Raw genomic sequence first — 19,497 nt, forward strand, 5'->3', positions numbered from 1 at the left:
TGTTTCTAACACACTTTATATGTGTATACACATTTGAAAATATGGGATAATGATATAGTAAGGCACATATACAACCTGAGAGCTGATCTATGGATATATAAATATTGAAATAAGGTTATTTCCTAAACGTGATCCCACACTTTCTAAATGTGATTAGTAATTCTAAATCAATGCCAAATCCACATTCTTTGAAAAAATATTACATTGTTTAAAAATTTGGAAAAAAGTATTTTTGTAAGTTTAGTTAATACAACTTTAAAGGTACGTGCTCTTAAATACTAGAAACTTGGGACACATCATTGCAAGAGGGAATTGGTACCTGAAGGTGAAACTATTTTACCTGGTTAAGTTTGGTTCATACAGGACTGGCATTTATAGAATGAACTTACAGGTTTTATTAAAAAAAAAAAAAAGAAAGCAGGCATCTGAAACTTGATGAATTATTATGCCATGATAATTATTATTAAAAATTCCTTTAAGGCTTCAGTAATTCCCTTTGGTCGCTTGAAGCAATTCCTACCCAGACTGGTTTAAAAATATAGTTTAACTGTAGTCCTAATAATGTTTGCATGTATGATGAGTTACTAACACGAGCAAGATTCAATTAAGTCTCCAAACAATTTTACAAAAAAGAAAAAAAAACAAAACACTTTATTTTCCACAAGGAAGAGCAATAGGAAAAATTAAATCATTTCCCACATATTGTTTTCTTAAAACAGAGCCTACAAGGACATATTCAGCACCAAATAAAACAGGAAAAAAAGAGAAATTACAAACAGCCATAGAATATAATCTATAAAGCAAACATTTAATATTGCACTTTGTTTTGCTAATGTTTTGGGTTTTACTTTTCCTAATTGCAAAATCAGGACTCTATCTTGAATACTGGAATACAACTGTGAACCTCACATCTTAGGTCAGGAATTGACCAATATTTGGAAAAGAGTAAAGTAATGCCTCTAAATAAGAAAAGTAAACAAATACTTTAATGGGGTAAATAAAACTTTATTTGATAAAGTTTTATATATATTTAAAATTTAATCACATTTTGTGACCCAGTGCCAATTATCAGAATATTGGTCATTCTCACTTCATGTGTTATTTATAAGAGTATACGGTGATAAGTATTCCAATGCTATGCATATCAACAATTGTTCCCTAGTCAGTTAGACATAAGAGAGAAAAGAAAAGGGATTTTCAGACAACCTCCCCCCCAACAAAAATAAAACCACCAAATGCCCTTTATGCCAAATATTCCATTAGCTTCTTTTGAGGGGGACATTCACAAAATGATTTAACAACAATAAAAAAATATTTCACCCCCATTTCCTTATTATCTAGTATTAGTTTGCTACGGGAGCCCAAACCCTTTACTGAATCACTTAAAACGTGATTCATTTTTACGCTGGGCTTTCTTCACCCTGTCAGCATTTTTCAAACATGAATTGTCTTCCATGTTTTCTTAAAGGCCACTTATGGAAAAGCCTGTTTGTTTTGTATGAAGCTTTAAGACAGTATTTAACCAGGTCAAGCACCAAGCCAGAGTTACTATTATTTTCAGCCACTTTATTAAATGTGGGGTTAAATGGCAGATAGATGTAACACCCATTTCACACGTATGTTGCAACATCACAGATGCTGATTTTCATTAAAAGCATCAGAGCTGAATTCCTTCTAAAATAAGACCACTAGTACACTTGGTACCTTGGATTTTTAAGTGTCATCATGAATGCTGGTATATTTGTTATGAGCCAACTGTAAATTATCTTTAATACAAACTATAATTTACTGATGTAGTTGCTCTTACCTATATATACTCAAAGTGAGTGGTTTCTCATGTTTAGCAAAATGTTCTTTAGATAATGGAAAAAATACTGTCACTAAAAAAATCCCACAAAAATAGAAAACAGTTCTCATTCCAGCACACGTTCTAGTATTTGTAATTTTAAAGTTATACACTTTCAGAATAAACTTGGGTTTTCGAGCTCTGAGAAGTTGGAGCGGGATATGAAATGTATAAAGTAAGCTCTCTAATCACAACCTGAATATATATATATATATATATATATATATATATATATATATATATATATATATATATTCCTGCTCAGAAAACACTGCACCAGCAAAATGATTTCCAACATAGGTGTATTGGAGGTAATTAAGTAACTCTGTTAAAAAAATAAATGCACTTTCTCCCCCTCCTGTGACTGGAAAATTTCCATACTCTTAAAATAATAAAAATAATAATTTTTAAGAGCAACAAGCCCTTAACTCTTTGCTGGTGCCTGCCATACTGCCTTTCTTTACTCCATTCTTAGCTCTGCTAGTTTCTTCTTTTATGTAATGATAAAAAGGGAATGTGGGTGGGTTATCACTTTTGTGTATGTCCCTTTTCCAAATTTCCCTCTCTAAAAAGCCAACCAACCAACCAACCAACCAAAAAAAAAAGTAACTCAACAGTGCAACGAAACACAAATAGCATTCCAACAGTTTGGCAAGTGATGCGTTCACCTGAGATTAAGTGATTTTAGGCAGTCAGTAACAAAATGCTGCTTTGCTGTAATAGTAGAAAGGCAACAAATTCTTAAAAGAAACCAAGAAGGTATACAATCTTGACAAAGTCTCTTATTAGCTTCCTCCTCTTATCTCTTTTCCCACATATCTGTTGCGTATCTACTACAGTAGGCTGCAAAACATACAGCAAGAAGGATTGGCTTGAAGGCATTTGATGTTTGTAAATAAATCCACAATAGGATCCAAGCTGAAGAGGTGATACATGGTCAGCCTAGTAGGACATTTCTGAGCATGTGCATACGCAGGTATAGTCCAGGCTATATTAAATTAAAAAAAAAAAAAAAAAAAAAAAAAGTCAGTGCGTTTTTTTTTCATGTTAAAGTTTTTTCAAAGCTTTCTTTTGTTCCTTGTTGTGCTGACCGCAAACAAGTTTTTAAACAGTATCAAGAGTCTGGCATAAATGGAAAAAAAAAAAAAAAAGCTGTAGTGACATCGGAACTGCACAATGTAAGCATTGAGCATGTGCAAATTTTCAAATCAAAAGAAGGAAATCATCCCTCTTTACAACGTGGTGTCTTGACACGTATGACCATAGGCTAAGAAGACTGCTCTTAAGTATGTGCCTGTTTTAAAGGAGAAAAGCTTAGATCTTCAAGCATGTTGGAGCAGTCCCAGAATGTTGCTGTAGGCTTCTAAAGCATGATCACTGGTTGTTTCATGTGTTTGCCATTTTTCTGGGCAAAAGCAATTCCACTTCCTCTGAAAACGTGTCTCCAAGATACTTCTCTGTCCTCAGCTGGGAAGAGATACAGTTCGGAACCCACATCAACTTGACTTAACCAAGTATTCCTTCAACGAGAGGGGCAGGATGGTCTATCATCTGCTGACTGATCAGGATTTGGATCAATCTAAAAAGAAGAGTTAAAAAAAATTACAAAGTTATCTGATCAAGTCTAGTAAAAATGCAGCAATGACTAACATTCTAAGTACTACTGAGGAATTGACTCAGAACATACACAGCATGTAGGGGAAGCGAGAAAATATTATCTATAAAGTGCCTGATATTTAATTACAAAATTAATAAATTTTTTTTTAAGATTTTATTTATTTATTTGACAGAGAGAGATCACAAGTAGGCAGAGAGGAAGGCACAGAGAGAGGAGGAAGCAGGCTCCCTGCTGAGCAGAGAGCCCGAAGCGGGGCTCAATCCCAGAACCCTGAGATCATGACCTGAGCCAAAGGCAGAGGGGCTTGACCCACTGAGCCACCCAGGTGCCCCCGAAATGAGTAAAATTTTTATAGGTATGCCCTTGCGGTGTTTTACTCAGCATTCAGTAATACTTAAGACTCAAAATAGAGAGTGGAGAAAAATTTCATAGTAATGATCTCCTTTTGTCCCTTTTCATCCTTCTACAAAAAAAGTCAACTCTTTTCTAGGCTTTGGGAAGAATGCAGTTGTGTGAACAGTGTTCTTGGTGGTTATCTGAAGTAACAACCTATGAATGTTAAACACTAGAGAAGGCCTAAGAAAACTGTGTATCAAGAAATAGCAATCCTAAACCAGAATGCTCTACAGTCTGCCCACCTTTTCTATGACTAGAGAGACTTTAATATGCACATATATTTAAGCAAAATTAATGTATTTTAGTCGATTCTCAGGTAGAGAATGAGCACAGGAAGGCAAGTGGTTGGCTTTAAAACATTTCTTTTACTGAAACCTTTTGGGTAAGACCCATTTTTATTTGCATTTAAATGTAGCATAATCCAAAGTGCCTCACAGAACTTTAGGTAAAACATGTTTTTGAAGGGAAAAAAAGCAAGTAACTTTACTTTTAATGACTTAAGAGAAAAACACTTTAATGCAGGCCAGAACTTCTTCCCTTCTATGTGACTATTAACTGAATCATATTCTGAACCAATTTAGGATTTTAGAAATTTTTAATTCTCTTAATTATCTTTAGTTCACTTGAAAAGGTGGTAGTAGAATTTTGCCACAAATTTGCTTTAAAGTGGATGACTGACATTGTAGTTCTTTTAAAATGCCTGTTGTAAAGGCAGAAAGTCTCAGATCAAATCAGAAATTACTGACTTAAGATAGAAATATCAGCATAAAAATTTAACAAAATCTATAGTTAAGTGGGAGAACTTTTAGCACATAAGGACAAATTCCATGAAACAGAACAGTGGGATAGAAAAACTATGGCTAATTAAGAATTTGCAAGAACAAATTCTAAATATCCTATAATCAACAATTAAAGTGATCTTCTATTTAAACACATCTGGAGGAAAAGGAACTCTTCTAGCCATGATCTTAAGGGGGAAAAGCAACAATTTCTTGCAGAGTGAAGCAATCCCACTTAGGTCTTATTTGGGAGTAATATTTCACTGTTAAATAAAGACCTATCTGTGATCACCAAAAGGGTAAGGCTGATTCTAGTTATTTACAAAATTACTTCGCATTATATTGGTATCAATGCCAACTTTAAAGCCCTGCACAACATATATTAAGATGTATTCTGAAGAACTTCAATCACCTTCCGAGGGAAGCCTTTCCTGATTTCCAGGGCCTAATGAACTACTCTTCAAATGAACTGTGTGCATTTCTAACGTTACGGAGTATTTTGCTTCTAAATTTGTTATTTGCATCAGTCTGTGAGCTTCTCGCAAGAAGAGCCATGTTTTATTCACGTAATGCTCAGTGGTCATCAACATGAGATGAATAAAATAATCAGTGTAGAAATGTTTGTATAACCTGTTTTGCAAATATGTTATCTTCCCCTATGACTGGGAATGTTAAAATATGCAAGAATTAAATTGGAAAAGGATGATAAATAAGAGAAATTCTAGCTACTTCTAGTAGCTACTTCTAGTTCATGCATGTAAAAGCCACTCCTATTGATGCTTTAAAATATGAATTATTCCTTTAACAGGCATTTTGTAAGCATGATATTAAATCATTATCCCTACTTCCCCAATGATGTAAGAATCCTACTTACTAAATTTAATCTAATGTTTAATCCTGTTGTTCTACATTATATTTTTCTATTAACGTAATGATAATCAAAACCTAACTGTATTTTTTAAAAAGTCTGTAATGCTGTTTCCCAGGAGAGTCAGCCCATTTCAGACTTGAGCTAGTGCTTACCTCTGAATAAAGAGGTGGAGGCAAGAACCGAAACTCCTGGATATATGCAAACAGTGGTCCTTGAAGGGCTCTCTCAAAGTCATCACAAGCACTCACAGGTGCAAGATTGTTCCGCCTTTGTTCCTCTGTTACCACTTCTGCATAGCTGGGTGGTGCTGAAGGAAAAAGATACACGCAATTCGAACACCATGTTCTTATGCATGTCAAAATACACAGAATAGTAGGTATTAAAAAGGAATGTCAAGATAAAAATAGTAATTGTTTTGTGATTAAAACTAGGGGGATATATGTTTTAAATCTAATATTAGGGACATATCTACTTTCTACATGTATAGACAAAAGTTTAATCATAAGATATTAAAGGCAAAATTATGTTCTTCAAAATAATAAGAGAATAGGCTTAAACATGCATTATCAAATTACCTTCAGGTCTTTCACGTAGAGATAAACCAAGCCAGTTCATATTCATGCTACACTGACTGCTTACACTTGAGGTTCTGCTACCAAATGGATGTAGAGGAATGGTACCAATGACAAGTGGCAAATTAAGAAATAAATCCATAGCTCCAGGAATATCCACATATACCTAAACATTGAAAGGAGATGGTAGGTTTAGTATTACAAGCATTATTTTTTTCTTTAAAAACTAATAACCCAACTTTAATGTTATCTTGGGCCTTCATTTACTTACATATACACAGAATATAAAAAAAAAAAGTTCCATCACTACATGTAGTACTACATGAAGTAGTTTACATGTGAGGTAAAATTAGTAATTGTAATTCAAATTAAAGGCTTACATGTATTTGTATATATGATCTATAGAATACAAAACCCAAATCCTGGAGTAAGACATATCCTCATGACTTTAATACTAAACAAACCCTTAAATCTATACCTACCATTAGTGAGTATTCCACACGAATTATGCTACAGTCGAGGATAGAAGGAGAAACTGGTGGAATTTTCAGCAACTTTCCATTCCATGTATCGGTCTTTCCAGATGATAAGGATTCCCCACGTAAATTAGCCACAAGCTGTTTTACTTCCTTCATTTTCCCTTTGGCATAGAAGGCCTGTGTTTGGTAAATGGCTGCCTTTGGCACTACCATTCGGGAAGAGCAGTTCTCAATCTCAGCAAATATCTGAATTGATTCACCTAGAGGGAAAAAATATGTATCTACTGTTAAACAAAAACAACCAAACCTCCAAAAATGTAGATTCTTAAGCCAAAGTCTGAAAGGTCAATGGACTACATGGATGAAAAACAGTCCCAAAAGTGGCAAGAAACTTAGAATTATAAAAATGAACTACTCATGTTTAGTAGCTGTTAAGAACGGACATTACATTCACATTTATGAAAGAAAACTGGGTTATTTCTTACCAAGAATATCATATTGTATGTGCATTTAGTAGAAATACTAAATACTTAATACACAAAAGCTGAGTGAAGAAGGATCATTTTCTGTGGGAGTCCATCTCATACATACCTGGGGTATAGCCCTTCCTTTCGATTTTGGCACTTAAGGATATTGGGCCTGAGGTACAGAACCAGCAACAGAGAGTCTTTTCTTTTGTGCCTGCTTGGGGTGACTGTAAGAAATAAATTAGAGAAAAAGGTCAATGCACAAATTAAGACAGTATAACACAATGTTTTAAAATAAAACCCTAAATTTTTGGAGAATAAGAATTAAAAACAGTGTTGTTTTTTTCCAGGTGTATTCAGATATACTTAAAAAAAAAAAACTAACCAATGGCTTCTGAATTATACAATTATTTTCATCTTATGTATATTCTCCACCCAATTAAAAAAAGGGGTAGAGGGCTTAACAATATATTCCATAAACACAGTTTTAGCTCACACTATTTACAAATAAAGTAATTAAAAACAAACCAACCAACGAATCAAACAAACAAAAAAACCCTTTCCACATTCCACTTCAACTGCCTTAAAAAAAAAGGCAGCTTGGAAAGCAACTTGGTTACTATCCCAAATGTTAACATCTTTCTTTGAGAATATAAAAATCAGTTATGTGAAAAAAGGAAAACTCTCATTTTTAAGATTCTTACTTGCTTAAAGATGTTATCATTTGTTTAGACCAAATAAAGTTTTTAAGGTCAAATTTGAATATTGTGAAAAAATGCAATTAAAAGGGATTTCTTTTAAAATATGATTGATTTTTCATCAAAGTGACAATCTCCCCATCACTTGACAACTATCCCTATATTGGAATATGCAATGCAGTCCAAGGTTTAGATTATGATCTTTCAATGGTAAGTGATACTGTCTCACAATAATAATGGATACTACTGTTCCTCCTCCACTGAAATTATCCAGGGAACAAATCTATTTTTTGTTATTCTTTTAACTTCCGAGTGAGAATTATTTTGTACTATATGCTGTTTTTACTTTTAAAGTTTTCTTAAAGTTATTATAGTATCAGAAAATATGAGCATATTCTTCACTAATTTATGTGCTCTTGACTCTGTTTTTAAAAAACAGTATTTATGGAATTTAAAATCACTCTTGTGAAAGTATAGAGACTGCATAGTTTAGGTGATTATTCTTTAGTATTTATATGCCAAAAACGAAGAATGAAGAATTCAGTCAGTTCTTACCAGTAATGAAGGAGTGTTGATATCTATATGCTCAAAGACTGTAAATTCCTTCTTTAATTTTACTGGTAGAAGCCAAGGCCTGTGCAATTCGGCTTTCACCCAATAGCGCACACTGCCATGTCGGCCTTCGAATGAGGTAGCAAGTGGTCTGTGCAGAATATAAATTCAATATATTAATTTTATACCTCTTTTTAATAATTATACAGTTGGTCAGCATAGAAGTGTTACTATATTCCACTGCTTATATATCAATGAGGTAGCAAACAATTTTTTTTAATTTCTAAAGGGATAAGTCATTGGGGAAAAAAAAATCTTCTGTTTTCCAATAAACAATAGCTAACACAAAAGTATTATAGAAATTTTGCTTTAAAAAGCCAGAAGAATACAATCCCTTTAAACTAAGAAGAGGCTGCTTTTAACGCTGGTGGCAAAATTATGAAAGTCTGGAAATCAATTCTTGAAATAAAAAATTTAATTTAAAAACAAAGTTAAGAATGGTTTTAATATTTTTTTTTTTTAAGATTTTATTTATTTATTAGAGATCACAAGTAGATAGAGAGGCAGAGAGACAGGGAAGCCGAGCAGAGAGCCCGATGTGGGGCTTGATCCTAGGACTCTGGGATCCTGACCTGAGCCGAAGGCAGAGGCTTAACCCACTGAGCCACCCAGGCACCCCGGTTTTAATATTTCTATTGAGAAAGTTTACACACTGGCTTAGGAATTCTCTTTTTTTATAATAAGTAAGAAGATCTAGAGAATATCTAGAAGAGTTGTTATAATTTCAAGAATTTCACCTTTTACAAAGTCTACTAAAAATCTAAAAAAGCTGTGTTTCCATTTCCTAGTTTTCTCATGTTCTCTTTTTTTGGCCATGTTTTCTAACTGTACTGGCTTAATAAGAGAAAGAAACAATTCTGTTAATCTCTATTAAGGGAATCAGAACTGGTTTTCACCTCTCCCAGATTTCATTAATTGTAGAAGGTTTTACTGCAGTGAGTTTAGTCTCTTTCATAATTTCACTAGCAAAATGCCCAGTGTTCAGTTATTTACAAGGTAAAGTGCTAGCTTAGATTAACATGAAAAGTAGTGGGATTTTTACACCTTTTTTTTTTTTTTCATTTTAGACTCCTGCATTAACGTGTATAGCATGGAAAAATGAAATGTAGTATTTATGTAAGTCTTCCAGAGTCTATTTTAAGTGACTTTGGTTGATAAACTAGTCAGACCCAATATTAGCAATATATTCATAGACTTACAGTATTTCTCTTAAAGCAGATTGGGGCACTACATTTAGAATGACATTAAATAATATGGTAAATAGAATACTCTGATTTATCCGCATAGTAACAATTCAAGTACTACAATTAACAAAGATAATAAGAAAATTTGGCAGGGAGGGAATAATCGCTTTGAAGACCTATTTTTACATCAAGAACAAACCACTTTCCTTTTTCCTTACTATAATCCATGCCTTATATTCAATTATCTGATAGGTGTTTCCTTTTAAATCCGGGTCACCGAATCAGTTGTATGACTTTTATAATAGGTCTTTGCACAGAAGCTATTAATTTCATTATCAAAAGATCATTATAAAGTTAAATTATTCCTAATTAATGTTTATCTTTTTTACATTACTGCTGTGGGTTAGCATTAGCAGAAAAGATAAAACACTGGATTTTCATAAATTACTGAGTTAAGAGTTTTGATAAGTTCTAAATTTCCACTAATGTCAACTGATGATAAAATAGAAAGTGCTTACATTCTGATTAGCACCTTCCAATTCACTCGGGGTAGATGAAATACTATTTAAGTTTTAAAGATCTCACAGATTTTGAGACAGAGTACTAAGAATTGAGCTTTGCTTTCTTTAATTTTGCCATGCTATATTAAAAAGCAGCTTCTTTTTCAGTGTATTGTTTTCCTCTAGCAATATTCAGTGATGAAAAGGGTTTTTTTAAAAACTAAAAATATTTAAATTTAGAATAATTTTAACTTTAAAAGAATGGAGGTTTATTAAAAATGCCTGTTACTCATAATACTTACGTCTGTGGAAGCTCGAAGCTGAATGCATATTCATGCCTTCCTGAATGAATAGTGTTGAAGCCTTCTTCTGAATTATCATCATCTAAAACAAACAAAGAGAAAACAAAAGACTTGATTTTAAACCTTTACACACTCTCCCTGGTGGCAGTACTCTAAAGGTACTCCTATAATAATTAATTAAGGCCACAAGCTTTGGAGTTTGAGAGATCTTAATTCTAACTTCTGTCACTTCCTCTGGGTGAGTTACTACAAATTTCAACTCTTCTGTTGCTTCATCTGTAAGATGGGGATAATCAATACTTATGCCCTTAAAGGCAGGTGTTTTTTTTATTTTTTTGTAAACTACCCAAACTGTAAAGCATTTGTGTCTAACATAGTAGATGCTCAACCAGAGTCAGAGCTCAAGTCTCAAGGAGGTTATCTTTGTCTCCAATGGTTTACTTAAAAATTTATCATAAGACTATATATAAATTAAAATTTGTGCAAACCTTTCAAGTCTGTCAGTTTTGATGCAGATGACATGAATGTTACAATTTAAAACCATTAGAAAACTTCGTCAAATGCTTAAGTTAAAAAAAAAAGGAAGTGATATTTAAATGTCAGTTTCAGAGCTAAAAATAAAAATTCTTTATTGAACCTAAAATGTTCACACTAAGTTTGTCCTAGCAACAGCTAAAAATCTGCACATAAAAATACATCTTAGGATTTAAAAGGTTCCTGCTCACTGGGAAACAACACTGTTCCACATCCTTGAAAACAACACTGGTCCACATCCTTGAAAAGTGAACTCTAATTAGGCTGTTCCCAATTGCTAGGAGAATGACCTTTCATTTTATAACCCATTTTCTTTAGGCCCAATATTTTTTAAATTTCTCCAAAATATATACGTATTTAACAAAAATGTGGGAGAGGATTCTGAATTCTTAAACTGACTTCTAGTTTAGCTTTCTTAGTGTAATTACAGACACGTCTGTACTGATGTAGTCTTTCGGTGTAGAAGCCAACAGCAGCCATGAGTGTAGATGAAATTGGTATTATCATTGAACTTTCTCTCACCGAAGTATTGAAGAGACACAACGTGATGCCTCCGTTACATCAAAAGAGAAAAGGGGGGGGGGGGAAGCGTGTATCTGCGGGTACTTTTATTCAGAAACCATGATGATTCCTTTTTATCTCAATACTGTTTTTCCTCGCCCCCTGTGCAAATCCTCTGAACGAATTTCAGCACCGAAAACCGGTGAGTTGGGGGCTATTTAAATTCGCTCCCCTCGAAGGCGCCCGAAGTTTGCCTCCCTCTCCTTTCCGTCCCTTCTCGCTCCCTTTTTGTGCCAGCTCAGCACTCTCATTGAGGCGAGCGGCGGCGGCGGCCGCGCCGTGGTAAACAAGTGCCGGGCTGTCAATCAAGAACTAGACCGGAGCAGGAGAGGACCGGCCTAAACCGGCGCGAGCAGATCCCAGCCGGCCCGCCCGCGCGCCGCCGCCGCCCGCGCGCTCCGCTATACATACGGCATACGTCGCGCGGCGCTCGCGCTCGCGTTCGCGCAGCCTAGCCTGCTGGACTGGGGGCGGGGCGATGGCACCGCGGCGCTTCCGCTTTACACGCCCCAGCCGGTGACCGGTTCGATCTGGCTCGGGCCACCCTGACACCTTTACAGTTGCGGTGAGGGAAACTGGGGCGGGGAGTCGGGGGGAGGAAGGCCAGGGCTGCACAGTCTCTGGGAAACAATGGGGAGGGGTCAGAGGATACTCGCCGAGGCCTCCCCACCCGCTTTCAGTGTCAGTATCACCTTTCCTCCCCCTCCCGGCCAGCCTTGACGGTCTGTTCCCAGGTCAAATCAAGGTAGCGGGTCTGGTGACTACACAAGTCGGGAAACACAATTTCTTTCAAGTAAAAGGCAGTGAACGTCTACAGAAGCCACCTGACCGAAAAACAGGAAAATGGGGTCCCGCTAACCCCGCGTGCCCAAGTTCCTTCTGAATAGATTCGTCAGTGAAAGTTACGCCCAGGGGCTATTCGGCACCTGCGAGGCCAGCAGGAGCTTCTCCCCATCCACTCTGCGGAAACCCGAAATCGCTTTTTTTCGGGGGGCGCCAAGCAGGGAGGTGAGGGGCGACAACATTCGGTGACACGAGCCACGCCGCCTCCAGAAGCTGCGGGAGGGACGCGAATAGGGGCGGGGGCAGGCACTCTGGAGGGACCTTTACCGGCGCACGCCGGTTCCAAGCCTCGCCCCAACCGGCGCGAGCCCACTCTCCCCACCCGCCCGCGCCCAATCCAATCAGAGCCTGGCATCGCCTTAGCAACAGGCTAACAAACGCGGCTCCGCCTATCGCCGGGCGCCCGGGGCGGGGTCTCAGTTACCAGGCTAGTTTGAGAGGTCCCAGTTTTAAGTCATTGAAACTATTCCAGCTAAGAGCTTGTCCACGCTTTGCAGGGATTGCGGGGCATCTCGTGGGGTAGGGGGTACATACTTTTGTTTACGAAGAAATCATGGAACAACTAAAGAAATTGTGCTTGTCCCCGTAAGTCATTATTCTACCTTTCCTCCATTGCAAGCCTCATCTCCCTCAAAACCTTTGTTTCTTATCCATTTTATAAAAAGCTGCAATGTCCAGAAAGGTTCAAAGACAAACTCGTGTCTGCTTTCCAAAAAATACCAAGGCTGTCATTCGGCATTTGCATCTTACCAGTGTTCCTGCTTGTAAATACTAACTAAAAATTATTTCAGGATGCAGATTACCTATGTGTAACTGTGAAATCCCAACTGAAGAAGTGATTTCATCTTAATATTTAAAAAAACGATTACATGCGGTAACTCAAAGCATCCTTCATTTCGACACTTGTCTTAGTTCCATTTGCACTTCCTCAGGGATGTGTATTTTTTTAATATAAAAAAGGTTAAAGACGTGCTGTACTTTATGAAAAATCGTTAACATTTGAACTAAATATTGCATTAAAAAGGAGAAGCATAAAATTACATAACCAGTTTTAACATTATATTCTTCTTGGGCTAGGAATTAAGTCATCGCCACCACCTGACGCGTGTAACCAATCTGCTGAGAGCAGAACAAGCGCCCCTCCTCACCACCCCCCAGAACTGGTCCGAAACAGGATTGAACCGCTTCTAACAAAGGGTGGAAACTTAGAAAAACAAGCTTAGAGTCTCCTATATTTCCACAATGTAACCATTTAAACAATAGATTGGAAATCTCAGGACCTCTTCTCGCCTTGACAACCGTTTATCTCCCTTTTCCAACCAAAAACCAAATCCAATGTGCCGAATACTTTTCAATTCCATTTGACTGGCACGGGTTTCATTGAATGCACGTTCCAAAGTTAGGCATCATACTCGGAAAAGAAAATTACTGACCCGAAATGGTTTCTAAAACTGATTTGAAACCTATCATAATGATAGATACTGTCCTTTAAGATAGAGAATGCCTGATGTAAATTTATAAAAGGATCTGGAGAGAATAGGGAAAAAACACGTGGGGTGTTGATACCATATGTCAAAATAAGCCACAGAAATCCTTTATCAAAGAACAATGATGAATTCCTTATAGTATTTTGCGTGTCAATATTAAAAATGAAAATCATCTATTAATCCACTTAAATGTTACTCCATTTCTTCACTGAAGCTTAGTTTTTAAAATCTACGGTTGCACACTGCAAGGAAAGAAATCGAATACTGGACTGCAGATTTTAGCATTTCATTTGAAAACTTATTAATAAAATCACTGAATTGGATTTAAGTAGAATTTACAAATAAGGTAGAAAGGTATTGCAAGTGCGTATGGAACAAACCAAGCCGGGTATAGAGGTAGTTGAATTAAGTGCAGTTTGCAGTCACTTTGCAGATGCCTGCATGCATTACGGTTTAAGACACGATGAATGTCAAGGAGAACCCAAATCTTCCAACTTTGCTAATCTTTAACTGCTATGTGTTATGCCAGGAGCTGAATTACATTAATTTCAGAAAAACTGAAAAGGTACTTTCCCAAAGGAAAAAAAGGTCTAATGACTTCTGAATAATATAAAAACTTACCTCTTTCGTGTCCAATTAAGATGTCTTTATGGTTGAAATATTCTACTTCTTCAGTGTAATTCTGTGTATAGGCAGTATTGGAGCCGGCGTTTCTTGATTCGGTCCAGCGTACTTTCGCATGTCCTCTTGCATGAATTTTAAGAGATTTCACTCTGATTTCCCCGGTAACTTCTAAATTCACCCTTCCTGAGACTGTATCCCCACTAGAATACACAGGGACATTGCTGTCATTAAGACAGTCAAAGCTTATTGTCAAACTCTTCACCTTTCCCAGCACCATGTTTGTAACAAAATCTATAAAAATATAATGTAAGACAAAAAAGTCGAGATCACATATAAAACGTGATCTTCACCTAACACTGATCGATGTCTTTGCCGTGCAAAAAGCTTGCAGGCAAGATCAGGGATTCTTTACAAATAGTTCATTGAGATTTCTTAAAAAGTCAGGGCAGCAGAGAGGCTGCTGCTCCGCGATCCTGCTAGTCTCAGTGGTCTCCTTACAAAGACGGGCGGCTAGAGGCTGCCAGCTCACTTTAAGAGCAGCTTTGTGAAAAACAACCCCACTGCGCATGCGCACGCCGCGGCTGCTGTCCGCCCTCTCTGCGCGTCCCCTCCCGCGCCTGGCTCGCTCCCTCGCTCGCTCGCTCGCTCGCTCGCGGGTACAGTAGGTGTACAGCTAAGGGAAGAAGACACTGGGGCTGTCGGGAGGCTGAACCTGACTTCTCTTCATTCTGGGCTCTTATTGGTAGGCAGGCTACCGTAAACCCTCGACGTGCTATCTGGAGCCCCTTCTTACCGAGCACACTCGAATAGAGAATGAAAGAGCGGGGACACTGGGGGACAAGGGCTGGGTGGGAAGCTGTTTGCAAAGCCACGTAAGGACAAACTGCTGAGTGACCAACCGAAGCGTGCGTGACCGGCACTGCAGGGTTTTGGCCACTGCTTGGATGGGAGGTGGAAGAAGTGGTGTATGAAGAGAGATGGGGGAAGGGGAGAAAGGAACCGGTTGGGCGAGCGACTGGTTGCTGAGCATGATCTAACGAATTAAAAAAAAAAAGAAAGAAAGAAAGAAAGAAAAGTAATAAAACCCAGACAAGAAATAATGTTCGTACACAAGAGCATTCTTGGTTTGGATTTTTTAAAAGACCAGTGCGTTGTAGGCAGTGTGGAAATGAACTCAGCCGAGGCCAAACGAACCTAAGAGAGGCCAAAGAGAATAAGGGAGTAAGAAAGAGAAGCAACTATAATTTAATCAATAGGTACCCCCCCACAACTGTTTTCGCTTCCATCTCTTAATCAGAGAGCAACGAAAAGCAACCAAATTGTTTGCATGATGACACCAGGGGGAAAAAGGCCTGACCACTTCCTAGAAGGAAGAAAAGAGACTTTTTAAAGACACCACCTACAGCTAGATGTGCAGTTTATGACATGATTGCAACTCCTGTATCCAGAGGATTAAAAATAGAGTTCAGCCTAAAAAAGTACCACCTTATTAAGAAGCAGCATGACACAGTGTTTTAGTTGACATCACATCCACAGCATAATAGAAAATTAGTGAAGAAAATTAGTTAGAAATTAGTGAGCCTGTAAGATGGTTTTTTAAAAAGCATGATTTCGTGTATAAGTAGAACTTAGTTTTGTAAAGTTCTAATAGTAATTTTTACCAGACCAATAGCCTAAGACTCTTCAACATAATACACCTTAAAGACAAGTACAGTTATCTCTTTTTTGTGAACATTTTGGTAACAAATGGCAGTGTTTTCATAAAGTCACACTGGAACTCAAGGTGGAGCAACTTACACTTTTCTAGATATTTCAATCAACAGAACTGTTTCTAAGAGGGAAATGTAGAAGGAAAAAATATGAATCTGGAACTATTTTCATAAACAAATACACTTTGGCAGATCTTTTGACTATACTCATTGGTCTTGCTGTTTTCTTGCTTTTGGGGGAAGAAACAATTTTATTTAGTTGGATTTTAGCTGACAAGGCAATTAGATTCAGCATTGTATATAAATATGCAAACTGGAGAGTTAATGGACAGACCATTTATCTCTAATAGACTTTAGATGGTTATGTTTAAAACCCTGAATATGTGTATTTAAGGGGGGAAAAAGTCTTTTTTTCTCTTGGTTGACACCTGGTGGAAATTCGAGTTGTTCCAGTGCTTGGAATCCTGTACTAGCTTTGGTTAACAGATACTGCTTTGGTTTTTTCGCCACCTAGTGGTAAAACGTGAATTTGCTAAAATTCCGCTTCTCAGCGTTAAGGTCGAATCATTTTTTTTTTTTTTTTTTTAAAGATTTTATTTATTTATTTGACAGAGAGAGATCACAAGTAGGCAGAGAGGCAGGCAGAGAGAGAGAGGAGGAAACAGGCTCCCCGCTGAGCAGAGAGCCCGATGCGGGACTCGATCCCAGGACCCTGAGATCATGACCTGAGCCGAGGGCAGCAGCTTAACCCACTGAGCCACCCAGGTGCCCCTAAGGTCGAATCATTTATTAAGCATTCAATGACATTGGACAAGAAACGGATATGAAAGTGCAGTAAACTATGAGGCATTCATTAATAAATTTGCTTTAAGTTATTAAGGGCTAATGAACAACAGTTGGATTCTTCAGAATTTTTAGTAAAATTTTTCTAGTTGGGACATAACTTATTTCTGAAAATTAAAAATCTGCGTTTTAAATGAACTAGAATTGCATTTAACCAGAAAGAACCCTAAGAGATTTACCTGTAGTTTGGAAAGTTGTTTTCCCATATTAAATAATTAGTTTCTGTGACTATAATCCTTCTCTTTGAAGCTTTTGGGATATTATAGGTTAATTTGGGATGTTATTTTAGGATATTATAAGTTATTGGCTATGATAGAATATTATAAGTTATTGCTTTTATTATTTATTTTGCCATTTCTCTCTATCTCTCTCTCTCTCTTTTTTTTTTTTTTTTTTTTTTTTTGGTACTATGTTTTCCTAAACACTTAGGTAACCAACAAATTGCCAGGAAATTTTTATTCCCTGTCATTTTTACTTAAGATCCTACTCACTTAACCTAATTATCACCTTTCTTCACTTTGGTTTTAATCATATAACTGTTTCTAAGTGTCTAAACTTGAGTTTACGTGCTTCATTTTGTTTATCCCCTAGTCATTCCAACTATGGAAACACCAGAAACAACAAACAATGAATAAACAACTCTGGCACCTTTAAATTTCTGTTTAGGTTTTTGTTTTTAAAGTTTATTCAAGTAATCTCTACACTCAACATGGGGTTCAAACTCATAATCCTGAGGTCAAGAGTCACATGCCCTTCTGACTGGAGCAGCCAGGTGCCCCTATGCTTTCTGGTCTAAAGGAAAAAATAATAATAATTTTAAAAAACTACTTGGACTAAATTTTGGACTAAATGTTTTCTCTCCTGACTTTTGTGACCTTCCCTTTTCAAAACTCCTTGTCTAAAAATCTGCCCTTTAGATAAGTTGAAATGTTGTACTGTAACTCTTATCTTGGTGTTCTGGACTTGTCTCACTAGGCTCTTATTGTATTTTGCATTAAGTTTAAGCTATTCATCTTTACCACCAAGGCTCTTTCCTATTGCACCCCAGCCTACGTCTCATATGCCATCTCCTCCTACTCATCTGCTAACTCTCTATACTCCTGTCAAGTACATCTTCTGTCCCCTTTGTTAGGCTGTCTCGCTGTTGCCAATGTGAAGTTACATCCTGCTTTTTGTGCCCAGAACAACATCCCACTGTGTTATCTCCTTTTCCATCTTCTAACCCCTCTACTAGACTCAGCTGGCGCAACTGAATAAAATTTCAGGTAGAGTAACTAGCACCCCCTTCCCTTTTTATAGCTGTGTCAGTACTAAAATAGAAATCTGTCTTTATGGTATTTTTTTTTTCAAAGTGGAATAATTTATTATTCTAACGGAAGTACAAAGTAAGGAAAATTAGTGTATCTGAAAGAGAGAAAGTTTCAAACTAGCAATTTCAGTTTTTAGCACCTTTGAAAAGAAATATTCAGAGTTAAGAGAGTGGCAGCAGAGGCCTGAGCACCCAGGATGACAGTCCTCGGACTTGGCCACGCCGTTCACAGAACAGGGCAGTCACCTGGCTGTCCTCGACGCCGTGAGCGCCACGAGGGAGAGGAGGAGGAAGGTGCTGGCGGGGGCCCGCGGCCGTGGGGAGAGGAGGCACGCGCAGGCACGGGCGGAGGGCCGGCGAGCCTCAGATGGACAGCCGGAAGGCGCTGACGATGCAGTACATGTCTCTTGCACCTTACTGTATAAAGGTTTGAACTCAATCTCAAGAACTTGTCTAAAACTGACAAATGATAATCACTATCAAGATATTTAATATTGATGTGGTATGTAAAAATACGGCCAAATCTGGAATTTTTCACATATCAAAATGCTCAATACTATATTGAAAAAAAAAAAAAAAACGGCAAGCCATCTCAACTGAAAGTTTGATTATAGTTGTAAGAAAAACCATTCCAGCAGTTTTTTTTTTTTTTTTAAATCCATGGTTAATCCTTATTTCAGCTAACACTTGATAGGCCTAAATACTGTAGAACTAGGGGCATTCTGTTTTTGTCTTTGTTGTTGTTGTTTGGTTTTTTGGTCTTAATTGTGTATTTCAAGATTTTGTAACTCTGGCTTTATTATATTTTTAAAGATTTTTTTTTTTTACTTATTTGAGAGAGAGAGAAGAGAGACAGAAAAACAAACAAACAAACAAAAACCATGAGCAGGAGAGAGGCAAAGGAAGAGGGAGAAGCCCACTTTCCACTGGGTATGAAGCCTGATCCCAGGACTCGGAGATCCTAGGCCTGGAAACCGATGGCAGATGCTTAACCAACTGAGCCACTCAGGTGCCTCTGACTTAACTCTAATACCTTCAAAATGCAACAATGACTTTGGTGTGGAGACTGGAGGCAAGATTTGCTATATTATTAGTAAAATGAGTGAGGTTTTTTAAATATTTGATAATTATATGGTATGTTTGTTATATTTTCCATACTTAATGAACATTTAAATGTGTGGTGAATTTCATCATAAAATTCAGTACCAAATTTTTGTTTCTCTTCTCCCACATTAAGATATAGTGTGATATGGGGATGCCTGG

At 37.1% G+C, this 19,497-nt stretch overlaps 1 protein-coding gene across 3 annotated transcripts; it reads right to left on the minus strand.

Annotated features, from left to right (window-relative positions):
• Positions 1-2,412: 2,412 nt before the first annotated feature.
• ARRDC3 (arrestin domain containing 3) lies at positions 2,413-15,188 on the minus strand. Of its 3 annotated transcripts, XM_059418230.1 has the most exons (8): positions 14,371-15,184; positions 10,325-10,406; positions 8,282-8,429; positions 7,153-7,255; positions 6,565-6,821; positions 6,086-6,248; positions 5,663-5,817; positions 2,413-3,425 (listed from the first exon to the last, which is right to left on the minus strand). In XM_059418230.1, the coding sequence occupies exons 1-8, from the start codon at positions 14,648-14,650 to the stop codon at positions 3,369-3,371; spliced, it is 1,245 nt and encodes a 414-aa protein (XP_059274213.1). In that variant the 5' UTR covers positions 14,651-15,184; the 3' UTR covers positions 2,413-3,368. The 3 variants fall into 3 exon arrangements, with proteins under 3 accessions (XP_059274213.1, XP_059274215.1, XP_059274214.1); XM_059418231.1 differs by lacking the exon at positions 2,413-3,425 and having other exon boundaries at positions 5,698-5,855; positions 14,371-15,188; XM_059418232.1 differs by lacking the exons at positions 8,282-8,429; positions 14,371-15,184 and having other exon boundaries at positions 10,325-10,408.
• Positions 15,189-19,497: the final 4,309 nt, after the last annotated feature.

Source organism: Mustela nigripes, chromosome 12, assembly GCF_022355385.1.
Source record: "Mustela nigripes isolate SB6536 chromosome 12, MUSNIG.SB6536, whole genome shotgun sequence".
NCBI lineage: Eukaryota > Metazoa > Chordata > Mammalia > Carnivora > Mustelidae > Mustela > Mustela nigripes.

What these genes read in the sequence shown, in the direction of transcription:
- ARRDC3 (XM_059418230.1), bottom strand. Translation starts at nt 14,650, where the DNA reads ATGGTGCTGGGAAAGGTGAAGAGTTTGACAATAAGCTTTGACTGTCTT. An exon ending in AAGGAAGGGCTATACCCCAG is followed by an intron (nt 6,822 to 7,152) that starts GTATGTATGAGA and finishes TTTTCCCTCTAG; the next exon opens with GTGAATCAATTCAGATATTT. An exon ending in TCTACGTGAAAGACCTGAAG is followed by an intron (nt 5,818 to 6,085) that starts GTAATTTGATAA and finishes TTTTTCCTTCAG; the next exon opens with CACCACCCAGCTATGCAGAA.